Source organism: Trifolium pratense, linkage group LG5 (assembly GCF_020283565.1).
Source record: "Trifolium pratense cultivar HEN17-A07 linkage group LG5, ARS_RC_1.1, whole genome shotgun sequence".
NCBI lineage: Eukaryota > Viridiplantae > Streptophyta > Magnoliopsida > Fabales > Fabaceae > Trifolium > Trifolium pratense.
In genome coordinates, this window is record NC_060063.1 from 29,585,953 (window position 1) to 29,611,808 (window position 25,856).

The following is a 25,856-nucleotide window of genomic DNA, read 5'->3' on the forward strand; positions in this document are numbered from 1 at the left end:
TTTAGTGACATGTGGTATCACACATCACTAAATGAGTACACATGGCATCCGGTGGTGCGTATATATAGTAGGGTGATCGTATCCGAACCAATCCAAAAGTAAAATCGCAAATCAAACCAATTCAAATCAAAACCGCATTTAGTTTAAACCGCACGGATAATTTTTCATCTAAGCTGCACGATTTGGTTTGGTTTGCGGTTTTCATTTTAGAAAACCGAACAACAAAACCGCAATACTTAACTCAACACTATCAACTAGTAGCAATCAACCTATTGCCTAGTCCAACTTAGCAAGCTCAACCCAAATCGAGTCCATAAAACAATAAGCTGTCAAAACATATCATTTAACATGACCCAGAACTATACTGTTGGTATTAAAAATAAGTTCTTATGTATATGCAATTTATACGTAAACAATCAAATAAATCAAATAGGAGTGTGGACCAAAAATGGAAATCAAATACAGAAAACAAATTAAAAAAATAAACTTTGCAAATTTCTTGAATCATCTGCGAGTAAACCTTATATATTGCTTTCATGAATCATCTATTGGTCTATTTGGCAAGGCAAAAAAGTTAGTTTTTAACTTTTGTCTTATGGCTTATAAACTAAGTTGGACTATGTGTAAACTTTGCATATCTCACAAACCCAATTTTTTCAGATTAATTAACTATACAAATATATTTTCAGATTAACTTTATATTTTCAAAGATTTAAAAGTTTAAGAATAATTAAACAATTTAAAAAATTTGAAAAATAATAGGACTAATATAAATATTGTGTGCATTCAAATTTTTTAGGACGAAAATATGTCACTTTTTTATAGAGATAGAAAATAAAATTTGATAAATTTTTTAAGGACAAAAAAATTATTTAACTCTAAAATAAATTAATGGCACGTGTATCCCATGTCACTAAATGAGTACACATGGCATCCGATGATGCGTATATGTGGTAGTTCTATTTGTTCTGTCAACAAAAATTTGAGGTTAAATTACTTTTAGAGTTCAATCAACAAAAATTCGGAAATCAATTTGAGAAGAAAAAATAATTATTTGAGAAAATATCAATAGGACTTCATAGCTGGTTTGAAACAATTTATTTATCTTTTAAAATGTGCATTTACACAAGTAGACTAGTTGAATTTGACCTAATTTAAACCTATAAAATCGACTTAGGAGTTAGGAGGTGAGGTTTGTCCAAATTTTATATAAGTCATATTTGGGATGAGATTATATGCAGTAACTGCGTCACACATATACTCACCATAACCGTTAATTTTGGAATTGATGGTTAAGATGATTTTTAATTACTTTTGTTCATATGTAATATAAACCGTTCGATTAAATATCAATAGTTGTCTTCATTGCTTTTCCCTTGAATATTTTCCAAATTCAAACAACTAAAAAATCATCTAATTTTCTACTTGCATACACTCTCCTTTCATTTCGTATATTAGTTATTGTGTTAGTATTTTTATTCTTCACAATCACAAGTGATCAAAATCCCGTCCTTTCGCTCCTTCAACTTTTTTATATCTCTTAAGTTCAATTCAGTTGATCTAATCAACCCCATATAGAAACACCACTAACATGCACCAAAAACAAAAAACACCACTAACATGTATTACTAAAAAAAAAAAAATAATCGTCCTGACTCCTAAGTCATGCATTATATATATTCTCATGAAAATACTAACAATATAAATAAATGATAACATACTTATGAAAAAATGCATTTACAAAAATGGAGGTATATATATATATATATATATATATATCAACAACAGAATAAAAAAAATGATCTGAATGAAATACTTGATTACCTCTCATGAGTCATTACCGTTCAGTGCACAAAGTATTTTCCTTCCCCTTTCTCAAATTGCAAGTAGAAACATGAAAGAAATTCTAACCCCAATAATGTAGACTTCACAAGTGGCAACCCATTAAATAAATGTATACAATGTTCCTCCCGGTCTTTTATTGCTAGTAAAACTAGCAACCTAGTACATGTGCACACGTTCTCCCATTGCGAAATATTTGTTTGAAATATATGGAAAATTTAAGGGTTTTTGTGTGCTGTCGGTGTAAATATTCTTTACACATGCATCCAATGATGTGTTGTCATATCATTCAATGAACATGACACATCATGTATTTTTTTTTTGTTTGAACGCAAAATATTATTAATAAGAACCGGTCTCTGCACAAGACGAACAGAGGCCGGGATAAGCGGAATTACAAAACAAAAGGCGCCATATATATGCGGAACACCGATGAAAAAGCTAAAAGACAGACACCACCTAGTACACACTCCACAGTCACCAGACCACCTAGTGCACACACCACAAACACCAAACCACCAAAGAGAACCATCAATCCGACCCAAAAAGAAGCCCTAAGACTCTAACTCCCGATCTCGAATCAAAAGTGACCGGCCCATCAGAATACAAAAAGCAGCTTTGAGAGCCAAAAACTAATGGGGCAACAGCAGAATGAAAACCTAGGCAGCTAAATCTCCAGCTTGCAGTCAACATCAATGCGAAAAAGGTCGACCAGATACAAAGAAACCTGCAAATCTCAACAGATTTGGAAACCCTTAGAGACTCAAAAACGAGTCCTGCAAATCTCAACAGATTTGTAAGCGGTCAGAGAATCTCATATCGAGAAAACCAGTCACACACAACATCAACCTCCCACCGGCGGCGCTAAAACCAACTCCTCTGTTTCAACACCTTACCACCACACCCTCGCAACACCTCCAACTTAGAACCGTCGCAGCCGCCGTCACACCGCCCCATGACTGATCTGACGCAGCCACCACCATCCCAACTTAGAACCGTCACAACCACCACACTCCCATATCTGTGATAGAAACAAATACAGAACCCCAGTTCATTCGATGTGGAGACCAGAACAAACCGAAACAAGCTGCAACCTTCAAAACCGTCGGCAAACGTTGGATCACCATAAACGCCGGCGAATAGAAAAAACGCCGGCGGACCGAGAGCAACGGAAGAAAGCCACTCGTCACATCCTGTTCCAAAAACCACCACAACAAAACAAAACCACCAAGACTGAAGCACCAATGCCAGGATCCAGACACCAAAAACACAACCAAAATACCAAAACACGCCACAACCCAACGATCTGGCCAAAGTAGAAACGAACCGGGAGAGTACCAACAACCACCCCAACCACCCCACACAGTCACGAGCACCAAGCCAGCCCCCAAACTACCACCCTCAACCCGCCGCAACATCACCTCACCACAACCACCAACACCACCACTGTTACAACCAGATCCGGCGAACAAAACACCATCACCAGACCTGTTGCCACCACCACGAGACTGCATCAGGACAACCACACAAACCAAAATCGAACACCACAACCGGGCTAGATAAAAGAGCTCCTCGCGCCGCCGCCGACGGCGGTTATCATACCTCATCGGAAACACACCCCCCGATGGGGTTTGCAGGTGATGCGGAGGGACAAGACACCTCGTCGCACCACCAACTTTGGTAGCTACATCTTGAATGGATATTTTGGATTTTGGAGAAGAAGGAAGTTTGGGGGCGGCGGATCTGAGTTTGAGGTTGAAGAGATTAGGGGTGATCGCGGTGCGGTTTGGTTCGGTTTTGAGCATAAAAGTCATCCTAACCGCGAGATAAAAATGTATGCGGTTCGGTTTGGTTCGGTTGATTTTTAAAAAGTCATCCAAACCAAACCAAACCAAACCAATGCGGTTTGGATCGGTTCGGTTGGTGCGGTTTAAAACATAACGATTGTACCGAACAATTTTAAGCATAAAAAAAAATAAAAAATTGAAGTTCCAAAATAACATTGTAGTACCAATAAAAATTATTTATCCAAAATAACATTATAGTAACTTACAATTTTAAATATATAAAAAAATTGAATTTTCAAAATAACATCACGGTACCGATAAAATTTGTTTATTTAAAATAACATTACAACACCAAAATAAAATTTCAGTACAAAAAATAAAAACAACTTGAAGTTCGATTAATTTGGTCGACTGACTTGGTAATTGGGCATGTATATTGGAATATAAATATATTTTCTTTTACGATATTGGAATATAAATATATAATAGTAACTTAATGCGGTTTTTGCGGTTATCCGCGGTTTTTGCGGTTTTTGCGGTTTGCGGTTTTGCGGTTTGCGGTTCAGTAAGAAAGTCGTCCAAATACATCCAAACCAAATGCGGTTTTTGCGGTTTTCGGTTTGGTTTGGTTCGATTTGCGGTTTTACTTTTGGATTGGTTCGGATACGATCACCCCTAGAAGAGATAGAACAGAGGTTTTCAAAGAGAGAGAAAAGGTTTTAATATATTAGTAATATACTTCTTTGGTTATACACATCATGTATTTTTAAATATTGATGTGTTGATATATTATTGAACGCATGTGTAAAATAACTTTACATTGACTGTGTATATAAATTAAATTCTTTTCAATCATGTGTAAATTTGTAAGTTTGTATTAAAATCCTTGTATTTTATGTTGAATGTATAACATTTTAAACACATTAGTTTGATGGAGATGATACTGTAAAATAGTTTTATACGATCATCCAATAAAAAACTACCAGTTTGTCATGTCATATCGAGAAAGTGGTGTAAAGTTGGATGATGTGGTGGAAAACATCGTTGTTATTGGTCGGCAGTGTAAAATTATTTTACACCGTCAGTGCCTATTCTTTTGTCTCTTATACTGTAATATATCTAATCTATATTATTGACTAAATAAATTAGATTTTAAGCCACTAGGTTTGATCTATTGGTGAGAGGTTTGAGTAGTATGTTATAGGTCATGGGTTCGATTCCCACTCATTGTAAACCAAAAAAAATAAAAAAAATAGATTTTCAATGAATGTAAAAATTAAAAATAAAGTCTCTCTTATATAAAAAAAGATTTCAACCGAGTATATTATAAACTTGAGACATCATTTTTTTCGAATAAACGTCCATGAGTTCCTAGAGAATATGTTAGCTGGCTGCACAGTGCATTGTCCAATGTGAACAAGTAATAATAATAGTATAGTTTTTGGATCTTGCAGAGTGCACACATGGTTTTTCTTGTTTGACTCAGTTGTTTTGGATCTCGCGTTCTCATCTTCTCCCTTGCTGAAATCTTTTAAAACTGTAGATCTAATAGTATATACGTATATATATATTTTTTAAATTAGTTCTTAATTAATTTTTTTAGTTAAATAAAATTTGCATTCAGTGAATTTTAATTTCAGTCTTTTAAAATAAAAAAAAAATTTCTTCATCATTCTAATTGTTTTTTTGTAAATTTAATAGTACTGTATGGTTTTTCTTGTTTGACTGAGTTGTTTTTTTGTAAATTTCAGTCCTATATACAAATTTCTTCATCACCGGTAATCAAGCCCAATATATAAAGTATTGGTCAAGTTGTTTTGCTAAGACATTATTACACAAAAAGTTAGCTGGTGTAGCGGTTAGCGTGTATGTGTTATTATGAAGACAAACATTATATGAATTTTGTATTACACGAGAAGTGGAGCAATGAATTAAACTTGATTCATCCATTTTGTTAATGGATTGAGGTGTTTCTGTATTTGGGAGCTCAAGCAAGTCGTCAACTTGGCGGTGCTTCTTCCTCGGAAATTGAAAGGTTGAAATTGCAAGCAAGTAATGGAAAAGTTCAAGCCTTAGAAGAGATTGCTAATTATCCAAGACTTCGAGCTTTGGAAGAACAAATTACTAGTACTCCCTCCGTCCCAAAAAGAATGACTCATTTTGAATATATGCACTATTCATATATATTGTTTTGACCATATTTTTCTACTAATAAATAAAAATAAATATTAACATATAAGATGTTGTTAGATTCGTCTCGATGAGTATTTTCAAAATATCAATTTTTTATAATTTTTACTATTATACAATTAAAGATATTAGTCGCCAAAGTTATGCATTGGCATGCGTGTTTCGGTCAACTGGGTCATTCTTTTTGGGACGGAGGGAGTAGTACTGTATGGTTTTTCTTGTTTGACTGAGTTGTTTTTTTGTAAATTTCAGTCCTATATACAAATTTCTTCATCACCGGTAATCAAGCCCAATATATAAAGTATTGGTCAAGTTGTTTTGCTAAGACATTATTACACAAAAAGTTAGCTGGTGTAGCGGTTAGCGTGTATGTGTTATTATGAAGACAAACATTATATGAATTTTGTATTACACGAGAAGTGGAGCAATGAATTAAACTTGATTCATCCATTTTGTTAATGGATTGAGGTGTTTCTGTATTTGGGAGCTCAAGCAAGTCGTCAACTTGGCGGTGCTTCTTCCTCGGAAATTGAAAGGTTGAAATTGCAAGCAAGTAATGGAAAAGTTCAAGCCTTAGAAGAGATTGCTAATTATCCAAGACTTCGAGCTTTGGAAGAACAAATTACTAGTATATGATTATGCAAAACTTTGACAGTCAATTTCAACATAGAATTAATCGAAGAGTAAGACTATGTAAAATACTTATCAATTATGTTCTGATTCTGATTTTTCTTATTATAGCTTTCTTGCATCACATGCTTCCTTTTGACTTTATGTACTCATTCTTCTTTCTTGCATCACATTCTGATTTTGATTATTCATATTTGCACAGAAATGACAACATATATATAGAAATGACAACATCATATGTAACCAGCATTAGTTCATATCTTCATCTATTGAATATTAAAGATCCTTTCATCTAAAACATGAGCAGTCACAGGTGTCACGTGCTGATTGATTGTTTGATTTACAGAATCCCTGATTTCCCTGATTTCATCTAAACACATAGCAAAATTTACCACAAAATACAATTCTCTAATCAAACTGCAAGAAAAATCCGGGAAAATAATTTCATCAACATTACATACAGCAATCAATCATAGTTTTAAATACACAAAATTGTTGTGGAAAAATCAGACTTAAGAGTCTCATATAACGCAAAATTATTGTTGCTAACACTTGTGAAATTAAATAGACAACTAGAAAAATCCAATTCCATTTACCAAAAAAAAAAAAAAACGAAAAATCAAATTCCAAAGCAGTATAATAATGACAGCATAATAAATATCAAACAACATAATTTTACGTGGAAAATCCTCCCGATATGAGAGAATAAAAAACCACGGGACCGAGTCACATAAATCTTCCACTATGAATAATAATGAGTACACAATAGTCTTCCTAGTAAGCGCTAGGGAACCACAATACACACCAAAGGTAGAAATCAATTAACAACACAAATTCCACACAAATGACCTATTAAAACACAAATACATCTCTCTTTTTTTTCTTTCTCTTTTTCTCTTTTTTTTTCTTTCTTTTTTTCTTTTTTTCTTTTTTTTTTTTAAATATAATTGTGTGGATTCCACTTGAGGAGTGAACCCGCCCAACACAAACATAATAAGACGGTTCATAAGATCATTTCATGAGAAATGACGAAACCTTACACTCAAGGAATAAACAATATTGAAGGACAATAGCACACACAATGAAAAGCATAGCAAATTCGCAATGAAGGAATATAAATGCAAGAAAATATAGTCTAATAGCCAATAGGGGCAGTTAGAACCGCTTCTTGTTCAATGATACTCTCCAAAGCAGCTTCAGAGGATATCAATTGATGATGCTTAAGATCTTCCACATGTTGACTTAAAATGTGTATCTTGAAACGCAACTCTTCAACATCCTTAGTAACCCGTTTCTTGGAATCCAATAATTTTTCCAAGGCATCTGGAGATACTTGTGTTTCTGGAAATAAAGCACGCCTCTCGACACCATCCAACCATTCCTTATCAAAAGCAAAGTAGCGCGCATCTTGTAATAGCTCCACAAATTCAGAGTGGCGTGAGCCCGATACTTCAACCAAACTATGGGTTTCGAGGAATTTCAATAGCTCGGACAGTAAGTTGTAGGCACAACCCTTGTATCTATTAGGAAGTGAAGTGTCCTTTAAATGAACAGAAGGATTCTTAACAAGAAAATCAGTTAACAAAGACAAGTTCTCATAATCCAAATGTTTCTTGGAGACCAGTTCCTCAAGCTCCCTCTTGACAAGCAAAGAAGAACTTAAATCTTCTACTTTTTGAGAAGGGCCACCTGAAATTATAGGAAAGAATAATTATGCCAATTTGAGTAGAACAAGTTAATTAAAACAAAGCAATAAGATACCTTTAGAATGTGTTGAAGGGAACTGAGATGCAATAGGAGATGTGATGCTAGGAGAGGGTTTAGAAAATTGTTCCTCAGCATTTGAGGTCACTTTCATGAAAGCAACATCATTTTGAGAAACTGAACAACATTTGGAAAAGAAGAGAGTCAAAATTAAAAGGGTGATGAGGTAACATAAAAAGAAAATAAAATCGATCCAAAAAATGTTTACCTTGATCATTATTAGTCTTAGAAGTTCCTTCTATCTCAATACCCTGCTTAAAATTTAAAAGGTTGTTTATAGTGTAATTCAATTCAGGCATTTGAAAAAGAGTCAAAAGAATAAAATGAGGGAAATTGCCTTTTGTATAGGTGGCTCATTCTTTGTTTCTGAAATGGTAGACACAGTTGCAACTGCTGTTTTTTCTGATGTTGATACCTCCAGCTAATTGCATAGCATAAAAATGTAAATTAGTTGCGGCATATAATATTTTAAATAAAATTGTTTTTCAAATATTTATTCTTAGCTTTATATGCAAAATGAGGTGGTGGTACTATATTATATTATTTACTTGAGAAGATTGGACTGTAGTATCAGTTTCTCCAAGTGATTGTTCATTCTGCAACTCCTATAATAAGATCAAAATCATTAAATACATGTATCACTAAGTAAGGGCTTAGACTATAAATTTGACATGGCGCCTGCAAATTACTTACTCCTGATTTTGTTGGTAGTATTGCTAAATCGGGAACATTTTCAACAAATTCATGCTCTGTCTTTGGTGTTTGTTTCATTTGTATTTGTACAATAAATAGCATGTTTGATTCAAAGACATAGTCATGGTGATTATTATTAAAATTATTAATTACATGTATTACTAAGTAAGTAACAAAATCTGAAGTAGAATCACCATGACTATGTAATTTGATATGGCCTGTAAATTACTTACTTCAGATTTTGTTGGTAGTATTGCTACATCTTCTACTTTTTGAGAAGGATCCCCTGAAAGCATATGAAAGAATTATTATGCCAAGTTGAGCACAACAAATTAATTAAAAATAAAACAAGGCTTAGATTTGGAAGGCATTGAAGGGAACATAGATGCAATAAGAGATGTGAAGTTAGGAGAGGGTTTAGATTTGGAAACAATTATTTCATCACCCTTAGAAAATTGTTCCACATCATTTGAGTTTATTTTCATGAAAACATTATCATTTATTTAGAGAATCTGAACAACATTTGGAAAAGAAGGGAGTTCAAAATTCAAAGAATGATGAGGTAATTAATATTTGAAAATAAAATCGATCCAAAAAATATATACCTTGATCAACTGGTAGTTCAAAATCTTCAGTGATTTTTGCACTTGGCAGTTGTTCAATCCCAGCATTTTCAACAATTTCAACACTTGCTAAATTCGACTCGGTATCAAAATCTTTGGTGGATTCTGCACTTCGTAGTTGTTTAAATAGATCGTCCAGTTTCACAAACAAATCATAATCTATAGAAAAATACATTATGAACATCATTAGATAGATAAGCATTAATATTATAAAATCAAAATATCTACTACTTTCAATCGTAAATTAAAATTTAAAGAAGTCCAGGTGTGCCTAATCATTAGAATTTACCACTTTATATAAAATTCAATTAGAGATGACTTTTAATCAGCCAAGAATGTAGTTAAGGACTAATTAAAAGCAATTAAAATCACATAAAGGTAAAACAAAAATCACATATTTGTAAAATCAGCCATGGAACTAGTAAGGGCAGGCCACGCCCCATTTAATGGAATTGAAAGCGATTAAAATCACATAATGGTAAAACAAAAATCAGATATTTGTAAAATCAAACTGAGATATTGGATATATCGTGTACCTATGGAGAACTGTAAATCACCAATTTCTGATAAGGTGTCGGTTGTTGATGCTGAAGTGAGAGTGAGTTTTTTATCACAATTCCGCACGATGCGACTTTTTACAGCCTGAAATTGATTTCCCTGGACATCACTGAGGCTTGGTAGCATATCAAATACTAAAATACTTAGATTTGGAATATGAACATTCTGATCATCTTGACTTTTGAATATTTCTTCTAACTCATTTGCTTCTGTTATCATCAGAAACTTTAGCTTCGGAAGCTCTTTACATACGGAGAATGGAAGGACATATTTCAACTTGTTGCAATTTATAACACCAAGTACTTCTAGCTTTGGGAAAAATGTTGTTGAAGACAAAGAATTTGAATTTTGTTTATTCTCCAAACCATCATGATCTTCAATAATATGTTCCAACTCTTTGCAATCTTCTATTGTTAAATAACGCAACTGTGGTAGAAATCTTAACATGGAAGCGGAGAAAACAAATTTCAACTTGTTGCACTTTCTAACAACAAGTTCTTCTAGCTTTGGGAAGCATGTTGTTGAAGACAAGGAATTTGAATTTTGTTTATTCTCCAAATCATCTTCAATAATATGTTCCAACTCTTTGCATTCTTCTATCCATAAATTAATTAATTGTGGTAGAAATCTTAAAATGGAAGTGGAGAATGCAATTTTCAATTTTTCACATCGCACAATATCTATGCGTGCAAGGTTTTTGAGGGCAAATGAATATTTGGGACCCACAAAAAGACAAGTCATCATAGGCAGATCAGTCAATATAATGTTTCGCAAAGCTAAGTCCAGTTGCTGTTCATCAATTTCATTCAGGGAAAATATATTTTCTACTTTGGAATTATCGAGATAGAGCAGTTCCAAAGTGAGAAAATGATCCTACATGTACGTACATAAAATAAATTACCATTAAGATAATAGATTTTCTTTTTGACTTAAGATAATAGATTTTCTAAAATTCAATAGAAAAACATTTGTAAAATTAAATATGAACAGTTAAAAGTCTTAGAATTGAGTATTGGGCCTAACTCATCTTTACAAAACCGGCTTGTAAAGTGAGGATTGCCTCTAGTTTATAAACACTTAGTCAGGCCATATTTCACTTACTTTAATTGCTAAGAAATTATCAAACAAAGATATATGGAAAGTTGTTCAAAAAAAGATATATTTTTTTTGACAAAAAAAAAAATATATGGAAAGAGGGATACCTTAATGATTGTACTATCCTGGGAACTTTTCCCGAGTTTAAGACTTTTCAAAGAAGGAAATGTTATTCGATATTGTTTTGGACACATGGCGATCCAACTTGGTAGACCGACAAGATGGAGATGTCTCAATTCCGGAAAATGAAGTTGAACCTCCATGTGGTTTTGATGATCATCAGTCTCAGGTCCAAATATGATGTATTCCAATTGTGCACAATCTTCAACACGGAGGTATTTCAATTTTGGGAAGACATTGACACAGATGTTGCCACTAGTGTTATGATCTCCCGTGTCTATTATTATGTGCTTCAGTTCATCACAGTTCGTAATTTTCAAAGTTTCCAACTGCATTATTAGATCAATAGATAGGATAAATACTGATTTCATCTTCGGAAAATGAGTCAGCACAATCTCTTTAATATTGCAGAGGATCTTTGATTGTATTCCAAGACATTCCCATATGTTATGACCATATGAATTTGATTCCTGCAATGTATTTATGTAATCCCAATGAAAAAAGGATCCAACTCAATCAAAGCAAACATTGTTATACTGTGCACATAAATTAAGGAAAAGTTATTATTACATTGTAATAATAGTAATTATAATTGATTATTTACTAATAGTAATTATGCACAAACTCTATAAGATACAACCTACTAGAAAGAAAGGCTTACTGATGCCACTGAACAGTCATGCGGTTGATCCCTATCACTCATAGGATCCAATTGTATTTGTGCTTTGGAAGATGATCCCTTCACACATTCTTCAAAAATACCAATGAACTTTGGTAATTCAGAGAGCTTCAATTCAGTTAGTGAAACCAGTTCAACATGTTGGGATTGACCAAACACATATTTCAATCCATCACATTTTCTTATTCTGATAGCTTCTAGTACTGGAAGGTCTTGTGCAGAGAGAAAAGCTAGTATAGAAACTAACATAGGGCAATTCTCAAGTGTGATGCTCTTTAGATTGCAGAGGTTTACCTTACCATTGAATAGTTGTTCCAAATTTTCCATGTATCTCAGTTCTAGTACAACCAAGTTGGACAAGATCGGTACATGAGAACCAATGGTGTCAATGAGACACCGTACTTGTGAAATCCCATCCAAATGAAGTTCAACAAGATCATTCATACCATGTTCTGAAGGAACAATCTCAGGCATGAGATTTCTCCATTCCCCCTTAATTCCTTCTAGAAAAAGAGCCTCTGCTGTTTGCATGCAGTACTTGAGTGTTTCTTCTGAAAATTGACACTTTTCATCACCACAAAACACAACATATTTGGGAAATCTGGAAATTCTCTCCAAATAAAAGGAACTTCTACTACTGATATGATATCTTTTCAACTCAGGTAAGGTTATTTCCTTACAAAAATGATTGAAACTAAATTCGAAATACAACTCTTCAAGTGATGAGCATCTTTTAATAACTTCAAATGGATTATTCATTCTAATTTCACAATATTTCAACTTCAACACTTTAAACTTCCTCAGTTTTGTAATTTGGTCTGTCAATTCTTTGATTGTGCATTCAACCAAATCAAGAGTCTCCAGACTTTGTAGGTTTCCCAAAATAGAGATGTCACCTAAATCCACTTTATCAACCGACATAGATCGAATATTGGTCAATGACCGAATTGAATCTGGTAATGATAAAGACGAGTCAAAATAATTGCCAGAAAAATTCAAAACACGAAGCTTGATAACATTTTCAAAAATAGACTTTGGAACTTCTGTACATCCGCGATCTTTATCCGCCTTGATAATTAATGCCTCAAGTTTGGAACCATCAAACTTTAAGTTAAAAATATCCATGCGCTTCCCTTCACATAATAAATATTTGATATTTGTTTGCTTTTCAACCGATGACTTCTCATTTTTATCAAACAATTTTACACATTGAATCTCTTTGTTCGCTATCCATTGAGCTGCTTCACGGACCAAATCATGCAGTTTTAGACGTTTTTCACCGTCCTCCAACAACAAACAAGAATCTACGAGCTTGTCTTTGGCTAGAACTACTAGGTTTCGAGCATCATCGTAGCTACCATAATCGTCTTCCCCCAAAAGGCCCACACCTATGCAAAGTCTTGTTATAACTTCAATAGAATTTTCTTCATCTTCTCGGAACACCGAACATAAGAGAAACAACCCCTTTGCTTTTTCATCCTTCAAATTATCATAGCTAATCTTCAAACAGTTATAAATTCCAACCTTATCATCATCAACACCATGCATGGATACAGGCTTCTTCAAGGATTTCAATGTCACATCCCATTTGTGCTCTCGATGTTCGTGGCCCTTTAAGCTACTGGCAATAACTGAAATTGCAACAGGTAATCGTTTGCATTCCTTTGCAATTTTACGTCCCTTATCGATCAATTTTTGAGAGGTGCTATCACTTATCTTGGCATACATTTTGAACATGTTCCACGCTTCTTCTGATAAAAGACCCAATTCAATTATCTTATCACAATCCATCTTGTTGAAAGTTTCTTGATTACGCGAGGTTACAAGAACTCTACAACCTTTGTGTGTGTCTTGTTTTGGAATTCCTATTGCATCAAAATCAAGGGGTGGGCCTTGATCCCACACATCATCCAGTATCACAAGAATTTTGTCACCATTTGTTAATCTACTCCATAGTTTTTTGGGTCGGTCTGATTCATTACAAACCCCCCATTCCAGTCTTAAAGATCCAGCAATATCATCTTGAATTTTTTTTATATCAGGAGTAAATGACACAGTCGTATCAACGACATAAGCAAATATTTCAGATTGTTTTAGCTCTTTACCCACTTCTTTGGCCATTGTTGTCTTTCCAGTGCCCCCCATCCCTTGCAATCCGGTTATATAGTTATTGTCATCTTTTAATGCATCCAACAGTTCTTTGTATTTTGCCTCTCTACTTTCAAAAGAAATGTAATCTTTGGATGAATAGCGTTCAACACCTGGAACAGGGCGAGGAAGTTCAATATTTTCAAATTTCTCTCCCTTTAGCTCTTTGATCTTCTCCAAGTTATTTGCTAACTCCTTTCCCTTTTTATATCGCCAGATACAATTAGGACAAAATCCAAAAAAACATGTTTGTTTTGTTTTTGTGTCCACTTGATTGAGCTCATCAATATCTTTTTCCCAAGAACCAACTATAGCCAAGGTTTTAAATTGCGGACCGCATCACCTGATGCGGCCGCAATATTGCGGATGCGGTAGGCACTGCAACCGCATCAGACCGCAATTGCGGTGTGAACTCAAATCACACGTGATGCCGCAACGCAACCGCAACGCAACAGCATTTCACCGCAACACAACGGAGTTTTGACTGCAACGGCCGCAACGGTTCAATCCAATATTCCTTTTCGTAAAAATTCAGAGAATCTTACCTTTATTTTTTCCTTTATGTCCTTTCATTTTAGAGTTTCTGTCTTCTTATGTCTCGATGACTTAAAAATGAATTAAAATTTATATAGAATTATAAGTAAAAGATATATAAGGAATTACAATAATTATAGTATTTTTTCTGTGTTTGTGCGGATAAAAAAATTATTTCACGCCGCAACGACCGCAATTGCATCGCAGTGTCCGCATTAGCCGCAATCGCAATACCTGCAACCGCAACCGCATCCACGACCGCAACCGCAATTTAAAACCTTGACTATAGCTTGAATATCTTTATCTCTTTCTCTTGCATCTTTGACACGTTTCTCGATAGTTATCCTTTGTGGTTCCAACGTAGCTCTTTCTTCTTCAAATTGCTTAACAATGCATGTGAAGCAAAATACATAACGTGCTTCTGCTATTGCGCCATCAATCAATTTGTCTACATATTTCTTCACCAAATCACAGAGGAAACTTGCCATCTAAATCAATTTCAAGAAAACAAAGTCAGGTATATATACTTCAGATAGATTTGATATAAATAATGATTCACTACATTTGCAGTTGTGTTTACTTCGCAAATATCTTCAGTGCAAATAATGTTAGAAAAACGCAAGCGGATAATAACTTTTGGCCTTCATTCAATATTATTAAATAGTAAAGAGAAGATAAAGGACAACTTGAAGTGAAGAGTGAGTAATCTTTCTTATATTGAGCAAAACCATGAGTCACTACTCAGTAATTTAGTGGAAAATTTGCAAAAGTCATTCATTAAAGATTTGTTCAAGTTAACCGATCGTTAGTTGGTTCAGTGGTGATTGGCGCTGAACTTAATGAGGAGGACCACGGTTCGACAGAAACACACTAAACTTTGATCTTTTTCTTTACACATAACTTTGATGTTTAACAAAATATATGTTTATTTTATTTTTAATTGTACCTTTTAATTATAGTACCAATAGTAACTGCACTGGTTAACGGTGGAGGTAGATATTGAATTAAGAGCAAATCCTACAGATCCTGAAAAAATTAAACAAAAATAGTAAAAATAAATACTAGATTTATTGATTTCTTGAATCATCAGCAAATAAACTTTGCAAATCACAAATAATCAATTTTTTCTCCCAGAGAAATTTTCCAGATTAACTATGCAGATTAACTACTAACATGTATAATTAAAAAGAGAAAATCACATCTACTGAAACACAAATAAAATACTAATAATATAAATAAATGATAATATACACATAAAAAATGCATTTATAAAAAAGAAGGCTTACACAGCAGGAAAAAAAGATATGATCTGAAAGAAATGCTTGATTACCACTTATGACTCATTTCCGTTCAGTGCACAAAGATGAACTTTTCCCCTTTCTCCAATTGCAAGCAGAAACACGAAAGAAACAATAGTAGATAGTAGCAGAGAGAGACTATAACATTTCTGGATATACTAATCCCAATAATGTATAGGCTTCAGAACAAAGCAACAAACAACAAACTAATTATTGCAGGAATATTTTTAGTGCCACAAACGCGTAATCAAATAGACACTCAGTTCATTGTCAGCCCCACTAAAAAGTAAAAAGTCACTAATTTTCTCTTCTTGTAGGTCCCTCTTTTCTCTCCTTTATTCGAAGGTGAGGCCTACTATACCCTTTCATAAATTGAGGGTATATGCCCATCAATCAATAAGAACAAGCCACATGAGTGGATTTACATGTAGTCCCTACAATAAACTTGTAACAAACTTTTAAATTTGCACATGTGGATTTGCATATAGCTTATTCTCATTGGTTGGCATATACCCTCAATTTATGAAAGCATATATTAGAAAAAACCATATTTGAATTGTAAGTAAATAAAAGTGTTTTATTTTTATTTTTAAGGTAAAGTAAATAAAAGTGTTTAGTGATACTGATAGGTAATAATAATGTGTAGTGATAGGTAATATAATAATAAAAAAAGAAATTAAAGACAAAATTAATATTGGAAAAATAGTTTTTTACAATATGAGATAAACAAAAACACCAAATATTTGGTAGTAAATTATTCCTAGTGTTAACGGCAAACAACCTGAGGTTAAGACGGGATAACCAAGTCTTAGGGAACTTAGCAAAGTCATCCATGGCGCCGCAATGAGACAAAAATCAGGTTTATAAGTTGTAAATTCTAATTAACCTTTTTAAGGCCAACTTTGTTGGGGAATTGGCCAATCCCCTTACATTCCAAAAGATGCACTTCATGAGGAATTGTTGGCATTACCAACCTTGGATCTAGTACCATGGTTACCTTTCTTTTTTGGAGTTTTCTTGTTTCTTTTCTTCACTGATTGAAAATGTTGTTCATCAGCATTAGCTTGTGGATCATCAACATCTACATTAAATTTCTCAGCTTGATCTGTCATGTTTGCCCATGAGTTTTTCAAAAATTCAACAGTCATGTTTGGTTCATCAAGTTGGTTGTCTGTGTTGGAGTTAGGACTTTCTATATCTTTATTGTTAGCATCATTCACACTAACAATTTGAATATCCTCTACAAATTCAGAACAGCTATTTTCATCATCTGACTGCGTCGGATTTATCTCCAAATTACCCTTGTTTGTATCAACAATTGTTGAATCCACTGGTTCTGTAACTGAAACAAGTTTTCCTGCAGCAAGCAACATCAATTGTTTCTTTGTTAGCAACCTGCTTGTCACCAATTGATGTTGAGCCTTCTAAGTTAATGAGTTCTGTGACTTTGTTTTGTTCATTCCTATTGTCTTTAGTCACCAAGTAAGTTGCTTTGTGCTCTTGTCTTGCATTTTTCTTTGCTGCACCATCATGTTGAACATGAGGGACCTTATTTCTTTTGCAAACACTAACCTCATGACCAATGCATATTTGCAGTAACTACTAACTACAAAAGGCAGGCATGTTTTCATATTCAATATCCACAAAAAAAGTGAAATTTCCACTAGCACCCTATAAATAGAGTCAAGTTTCAAATCAATATCCACTAAAGACACGGGCAAAATGACCAAATTCTCTATCGAATCCTGGGTTAAGGTTCCATGACCCTGAAGATCTCACGTTTTGCATATCTTCCGGAGAAGAAAAGCAAAATTCGTAATACCCCTTTCCTAATGAAGTAACTCCCCATTTACCAATTGATTTCCACAGAGTAGATAGCTTACTACGCAAAGCATCGATGACCTTGGGAGCCGATTGAGAAACAAGACACGGCCAAGGGATCTCAATGGAAGACATGATAAGCAGATACAGAGGAACGGTGAAGCCGAAGGAAGGAAGCAGAAGAAGATGAAGGTGTGAAATAGGCTTTGTTTGGATTGGTGGTATGAGATGGAATGGAGTGGTATGTGGTGGTATGAAGTGAAGTTCCATTGTTTGGATTCTTTAAAAATGAATGGAATGGAGTGGTATGTGATGGTATGGATTCCATCCCATTCCATCATTTTCTCTTATTTTTCTTCCCCTCCAATTTGGGGTGTATGGGATGGAATACAAAATGTCCAAACAATGGAATACATTTTATGCTCCATTCCATCCCGCTCCGCTCCATTCCATCTTATTCCATTCCGCTCCATTCCGTTATGTACCATCAATCCAAACATAGCCTAGGGTTTGAGATTAGCGTGGAACAGGGGAACTTTCACCAGAGCTTCTCTCTCCTCTTTCTAACATTTTGCGGTCAAAAATAAAATAAAATGATAGTCTACATATTTTTGAAAGGGTTCATTCACTCCACTGATTAATTAACTACTTCATCCGTTTCAAATTACTTCAAAGAAAAAATTAGGATAAATAGTGTTATACCCCCTGCAAAATAGACGAGTTTTGCGTTACCCCCCTGCAAAATATTTTTTTGAGATTACCCCCCTGCAATGTCAAGATTCTTTGCGTTACCCCCCTGGCTTAACAAGTGGGCATATGACATGGAAGAATCTTGACGTGGCATGACACGTGGAAATTAATTTATTTTTTATTTATTTTTAATTGCCAACTCATTAATTAATGTGGGTTTTTAATTAAAAAAATGAAAAAAAAAACTTAAAAGTTGTTATATTTTTATGAACTTACTTAAAAGAAAGTTTTGTTTTTTTTTTTTGACTAAAAGTTGTTATTATATATAAAAAAAAATCTTATATATATATATATATATATATATATATATATATGAGTCAGGATCCGTTGACACCAACTAGTTTGACACCAAATGTTACACCTCTCAATAACGTTTTAACCGATATAAATTTTATAAAATCCACCGTTGGATTGAAAGTTTACATCATATAGATCATTTGTGTAAAATTTCAGACAAATCCAAAATCATTTGATATGCTATTGAGACACATAAAGATTAACGGCATTTAAAAAAATACAAAAACCGTTAATTTTGATGTATCTCAATAACATATCAAATGATTTTGGATTTATTTGAAATTTTACACAAATGATCTATATGATGTAAACTTTCAATCCAACGGTGGATTTTATAAAATTTATATCGGTTAAAACGTTATTGAGAGGTGTAACATTTGGTGTCAAACTAGTTGGTGTCAACGGATCCTGACTCTATATATATATATATATATATATATATATATATATATATATATATATATATATAATAACTAAAAATAGAGTAACCAAAAAAAAAATGAAGATGAAAAAAAACTAATAATAATAATAGTAACCAAAAAACTAATAATAATAATAATAATAATAATAATATATAATAACAGTAATAATAATAGTAATATATAATAATAGTAATAATAATAATAATATATAATAATATATAATAATATATAATAATATATAATAATAATAATAATAATAATAATAATAGTAACCAAAAAACTAATAATAATAATAATAATAATAGAGTAATAAAAAAAAAAAAAACTGCAGTCACATATTTTAACTAATATAACCAAAAAAAAAAACTGCAATCACATATTTTAACTAATAATAATATTAGTTATTATTATTATTATTATTAGTTTTTTGGTTACTATTATTATTATTAGTTTTTTTTCATCTTCGTTTTTTTTTTTGTTACTCTATTATTAGTTATTATATATATATATATATATATATATATATATATATATATATATAAGAATTTTTTTTATATATATAATAACAACTTTTAGTCAAAAAAAAAAAAAAACAAAACTTTCTTTTAAGTAAGTTCATAAAAATATAACAACTTTTAAGTTTTTTTTTCATTTTTTTAATTAAAACCCCACATTAATTAATGAGTTGGCAATTAAAAATAAATAAAAAATAAATTAATTTCCACGTGTCATGCCACGTCAAGATTCTTCCATGTCATATGCCCACTTGTTAAGCCAGGGGGGTAACGCAAAGAATCTTGACATTGCAGGGGGGTAATCTCAAAAAAATATTTTGCAGGGGGTAACGCAAAACTCGCCTATTTTGCAGGGGGTATAACACTATTTACCCAAAAAATTATTTAAAATTAGTTGAGGTTATATTTTGTTTATTATATCCTCGTGTAAATTCCAAATATTTAGGAGTTGTTGTTGAAACCGTATAAGATTTAATATATATTTGAAAAACTAAAGTTGTTGAAACCGTATAATATAATTAAAAATATTAATCGTAAAGTTATGCATCGACATGCGTGAAACAGTCAACTGTGTCACTCAATTTGGGACGGAGGGATTAGCTACTATAGTATATAGCAGCTTAAATTAATCGCAACTCACTTAATTCTATCCTTAAATTTAACTAGATTATTGGTGAAACATTTATTAGTAGGGTTCCAAGTATCTATAGATGTCCAGTTATGCCTGATGTCTAGATTCTCAATTGTCACCCAAACATTTTGCTAGCAACTTGGTTTTGTGCTTTTTATGTCATTTCTATGTTGCTTTCATCCAAAACTGAAACTTAGACGTACGGTGGCAGAAATTAAGCTGAAAGTTTCAAATGTTATTTTTTTTTTTAACCGCAAATAAATTTATTACTACACAACACTTAAGCATAAGACATATGCCAAGGTTGGATTGGAGGTACAAGTAGAAATAAAACTACCACAAGGTAGAAAGGAGGCAATGACATGAGACAAACCTTAACACCTGCCAAACAAAACCAACACAAAGGCATAGTCAAAAAACACAGACCAACTATTACGAACAAAATCAAGACAAGTGAAGGCCTAATAATAACAACATTGAGGCTAAGAAAAAAAAACACACAGCAACCTACCCAAAAGCAGGAAAACGCAGAACAGCTCGATGGCACCAAAATTATCTTTCGAAACAATTTTCGGGATCCCATAACGATTCATATAAAAGACATGGAGGAATTTTCCATCTATCCGCGCTCCACCTCCAAAGATAACCGCTTTTATTTAAAAATGTGATTGTTCCTAGAGTTCCAAATCGTCCAAAGAGCAGTATGTCACACCAATCTAAATCCATTCCTCACTTTTTTATTCTTCGCCGCCACACTCACACAATCAAAGAGAAAAAACAAATTTGGCGGCATTATAATAACAACTCCCAACACCTAAAAATCTCATACCAAACCACAAGGGCAACCTTGCAATGGAGGAATAGATGAGTTGAGGATTCCCAAATTCCGTTACACCATACACAGTCCCCATCAGCCTCATTTCGCAAGATTCCTGTCTTAAGAAGATTATTCTTGGTTGGTATCCGATCATGAAAATTTTAGAGGGGGCCGGACTCTCCCAAATGTTAATGAAAATCTTAGCCTCAAAAGAATGTAGAGTAACCACCTCTAAGAGTTCCTTTGCAAGCAACCTGTAAGCAGATTTCACCGAAAAGCACTCTTGTGGCTCTTTATTCCAATGCCAACTATCCACTTTCTGCGAAAGTCTCACATTATGAAGGATTGCCAAAACTTGAGTGACTTGACCTTCCTCCCATTGGAAAAGCCGCTGTTGTGAATTCGGATTGAATCACACCAATAATCTTGATGTGTGGAGCAAATCGAATAAGCAATCAAAAACGTGGAAATAGCAATAATAATCACGAACAAAAGATAACGATAAAACTGTAAAGAACACGAAGCAATTGTTTACCCAGTTCAGTCAAAACCGACCTACTCTGGGGGAGAGAGCCACTCTCCGTTCCACTATCAATGAAAAAGCTTGATTACAGAGATTCAATACAAGAGTTGCAAGAATTAGACTTCAACCCTAATTCTACCATTTTCTCAAATCTCTTCCCGTGACCAACAAATTTCAATGAAAGTGTTTCCCAAGGTGATGAATCAATTCCCAACCCTAGAGTATGCCCAAGAGAAGTTCTCTAATAAACCCTAGTCTTTTGTTGGCTTTAGAAACCCTAAAAACACCTTAAAAAAGTCAAAAAACGCATAACATATATATAGGCACGCAGAGCCACGCCTGGGCGCAGCCTCCCACGCCTGGGCGTGAGCAGTCAGATTGCAGCCCAGTTTTTTCACGCCTGGGCGTGAGCAGGCAGAATCTACCAAAAAACATGATTTTCTGATTTTTACATTAATTTGAAGGCATAATCCAACAATCTCCACCTTGCCTTTAAATTGATGGTGATGTCAACTTCCCACCAACCATCATGCCGCTCTCTCCAAATTTACACCACCCTATTCGGCCCCCGGAGTCTACCTCTCCGTACTCCCGAAAAATGCTTGCCTCCAATTGCCCTTGGATTTTTAGGACAACCCACAAGCTACACCGTACCCTCTTCAAACCCCGGATTGTAGCTTTCCGTACTCTTGAAGATATGCTTGCCTCCAACCAACCTTGGAATTTTTGGTGGTTTCACAAGCTGCAACCTCAAACTCTCCTTGTGTCCAACTTCCTCCAGCAGTCTAACAAGTTACCAAGCTTGATCACCGTTGCTTCCACACAAGGTCTTCATAGCCATACCACTTTGGTGTACCTCCACCTCAAACCGAGATTTCTCCACCAAAGTCTTAAACCGGTATAACCACTATGTCTTCCACCTTGTAACTGAGTATTCTTAGCACCGCCTCTCCAGGCTGATGTTGAGTATTATTCCACCGCCTCTCCAGGCCGAGGTTGAGTATTATTCCACCGCCTCTCCAGGCCGATCAGCAAACTATGGTTGTCAACTGGTGACTATGAGTGCTCCCGCACTCTCATAGCCTTCCTCCTCATCAACAGCAACATGAGCTGACGAATTACCAGTGCCCCTTCTCTGAGGACAGTCCTTCTTGAAGTGACCCGGATCCTGACAATGAAAGCATCTGAACCTGCCACCATTATCACCTTTTGGCCTAGACTTGGACCAATTTTTCTTCCCCTTTCCTCTACCTTCGAACTCGCTTCTATCCCTCGTCACATTCAACCCTTTCGCACTATCATCAACCCTCAAGTCTCTCAACTTTGTCAACTCCTTGGTCCTCAAAGCCGATTGAACTTCATCCAAGGTGATAGTACCTTATTTGCCATAAAGCAACGCATCCTTGAGATTTTCAAGTGACTTGGGTAAAGCACACAACAAATGAAAGGCCTTGTCCTCGTCTTCCAAATTCACGTCAATGTTTGCCAAGCCATCAATGATCTTGTTGAACTCCGAAAGTTGCTCCACCACAAGCTTGTTCTCCACCATTCGAAAGAAAAACAACCGTTCTTTCAAACACTGCTTATGTGCCAAAGACTTCGTCATATACAACGCATCCAGCTTGATCCACATAGCCGCCGCAGTTTTTTCTTTAGCTACCTCCCTCAACACATTATCCGCGAGGCACAAGATAATGACGCTCAAAGCCTTATCATTCATCTCGCTCTTTTCTGCGTTCGAGAGGGTATTTGGCATATTCAATATGCCCAACAATGCTTCAACACACTTTTGTTGTGTCAGTATTGCTCGTACCTTCACCTTCCACAAACCGAAGTCATTTTTACCGGTGAATTTCTCAATCTCCCACTTAGAACCCATGATACTTAAATCGTTTGATCCTTTGCCCCACGGTGGGCGCCAATTGTTGTGAATTCGGATTGAATCACACCAATAATCTTGATGTGTGGAGCAAATCGAATAAGCAATCAAAAACGTGGAAATAGCAATAATAATCACGAACAAAAGATAACGATAAAACTGTAAAGAACACGAAGCAATTGTTTACCCAGTTCAGTCAAAACCGACCTACTCTGGGGGAGAGAGCCACTCTCCGTTCCACTATCAATGAAAAAGCTTGATTACAGAGATTCAATACAAGAGTTGCAAGAATTAGACTTCAACCCTAATTCTACCCTTTTCCCAAATCTCTTCCCGTGACCAAGAGATTTCAATGAAAGTGTTTCCCAAGGTGATGAATCAATTCCCAACCCTAGAGTATGCCCAAGAAAAGTTCTCTAATAAACCATAGTCTTTTGTTGGCTTTAGAAACCCTAAAAACACCTTAAAAAAGTCAAAAAACGCATAACATATATATAGGCACGCAGAGCCACGCCTGGGCGCAGCCTCCCACGCCTGGGAGTGAGCAGTCAGATTGCAGCCCAGTTTTTTCACGCCTGGGCGCCAGATCCCACGTCTGGGCGTGAGCAGGCAGAATCTACCAAAAAACATGATTTTCTGATTTTTACATTAATTTGAAGGCATAATCGAACAGCCGCCTCCTCCACGTAAAAATCCACATCAACTGCTCCTCTTCACCAACCCCAACCTCTCTAACACAATTTTCAAATGTGTTTTCTTATAGGAAGAAGGAAGAAAACTAATAATTATTCTCTGATTATTTCTGTTTCTAAATCCAAACAATGTATCTATTCCCTCACTATGATGAAACTAATAACTTTGATGTTTCTAATTGTTATGAGTTTTTTTGATCCTCTGATGTTTCTGTCAATCTCCCTTGTATCTACTTTGGATTATTTTTGCATTAGAATTTATCTGAGATAAATTTAACAAGTTGAATCATTTTATATTTTTCAAGTTCCAGGTTCACCAACAGATATGAGGCCTTCGTTATCTAGTCATGGAGCTAATGGGCGAGGAGCTAGTATTAATGGAGATATTAATGCCTTAATGGGCAAGTAACCAGTATTAACGGACCTAATAATAGGTGGGGAACTACTAATGGAGCTGCCAATTAAGCTAAGGTAGCTGGTCAAATTTTTATTTGAATCTTTTGTTAAATATTCATGGTTGATGTTTTTCTAGATCGAAAGATTGGTCGCGATGTTATGGTAATGGCGACAGGTGATGCACCAGCAGAAACTGAGGTGCCTGAGTTTGTTAAGTCTCTTCAAGATGCTGTAAGAATCTCCAATTCTTTTGTTATTTTTTTTTTTAAGTCTCATCAACAGGCAATTGACAGGCTTCCCTTAATTCCTGGGGTTCTTGAGTTAATAGGAATTGGCTACAAAGGGGTAAGTCAAATTAATACACGTAATTGGTTGCATATGTTACACAATTCTATACTTCATGAGAATCATAATTGGATGAGAACTAGTGTTTTTCTCAATACACTTGTTGATGCCTCAGCGTGCGAATTAAATTTTCTCAATACACCGCCTCATGACAAATTATATTGGGCTTGATGTGTTGATATAAATGGTGGATGGTCCGATGAATAGACTTTTGGACCTATCTCGTCCTAATAAAACTAACTTTTAAGATGATTAATGTTACTCTATATAAACTCGTTTCGAGGCTTATCTATTTTAATGTGAGATTTGAGTTTTTCCCAATAGTATGCCTCTTAATGTATACCATCTCTAAGAAAGGCTATTATTAACTTTTTGTTGTTTTTCAACAAGTTTCACATTAATAGTACTTATGTCTCTAAATATGTTGAATTCAATTACAGGGAGGAACTTGTGCAGAAAGTAAAGGAAACAGTTACTGAAATAATTGGGAACAAACAAAACAGTTTGGAAATGCTAAGATGTTGTTGATGACATGAACATGATAGTTGTTGATTCATTTTGATTCATTATCAATCCACTTTATGATTATCTTATATATGTAAGTGCATGAATTATATTTTTCTTAATAAAAAAGATCAACTCACCTACAATACAATGTTGCAAAGGAGAGAGTTACACCAACCACCATTGTTAGAGCTGCTGTGTTGGTTGACTGGTTCCATATCCATGGCTATACAAATTCCCATGCCCACATGCTCCACCTGCCCATAATTAAAAATACTAGTACTAGAGGGAAGAAGGTTGGAC

The 25,856-nt window shown here is 34.5% G+C and overlaps 1 protein-coding gene and 1 long non-coding RNA gene across 2 annotated transcripts; both read right to left on the reverse strand.

Annotated features, from left to right (window-relative positions):
• Positions 1-7,134: 7,134 nt before the first annotated feature.
• Positions 7,135-14,438, reverse strand: LOC123886410. Its single transcript, XM_045935728.1, has 10 exons — positions 11,964-14,438; positions 11,290-11,772; positions 10,066-10,960; positions 9,512-9,688; positions 9,140-9,192; positions 8,762-8,818; positions 8,533-8,634; positions 8,422-8,497; positions 8,211-8,330; positions 7,135-8,138 (listed from the first exon to the last, which is right to left on the reverse strand). The coding sequence occupies exons 1-10, from the start codon at positions 14,124-14,126 to the stop codon at positions 7,585-7,587; spliced, it is 4,680 nt and encodes a 1,559-aa protein (XP_045791684.1). The 5' UTR covers positions 14,127-14,438; the 3' UTR covers positions 7,135-7,584.
• Positions 14,439-14,952: 514 nt separating this feature from the next.
• On the reverse strand, positions 14,953-16,018 carry LOC123883624. The gene is made up of 3 exons (XR_006800335.1): positions 15,950-16,018; positions 15,610-15,689; positions 14,953-15,151 (listed from the first exon to the last, which is right to left on the reverse strand). It is a non-coding gene; the product is annotated as an uncharacterized LOC123883624 (long non-coding RNA).
• Between the last annotated feature and the right edge of the window lie 9,838 nt (positions 16,019-25,856).

Coding starts and splice junctions, on each gene's coding strand:
- LOC123886410 (XM_045935728.1), bottom strand. CDS start 14,126: ATGGGGGGCACTGGAAAGACAACAATGGCCAAAGAAGTGGGTAAAGAG. Junction 9,193..9,511: donor TGAACTACCAGTTGATCAAG/GTATATATTTTT, acceptor ATATGCTTTCAG/GGGATCCTTCTCAAAAAGTA. Junction 8,819..9,139: donor TACTACCAACAAAATCTGAA/GTAAGTAATTTA, acceptor ATCTTATTATAG/GAGTTGCAGAATGAACAATC.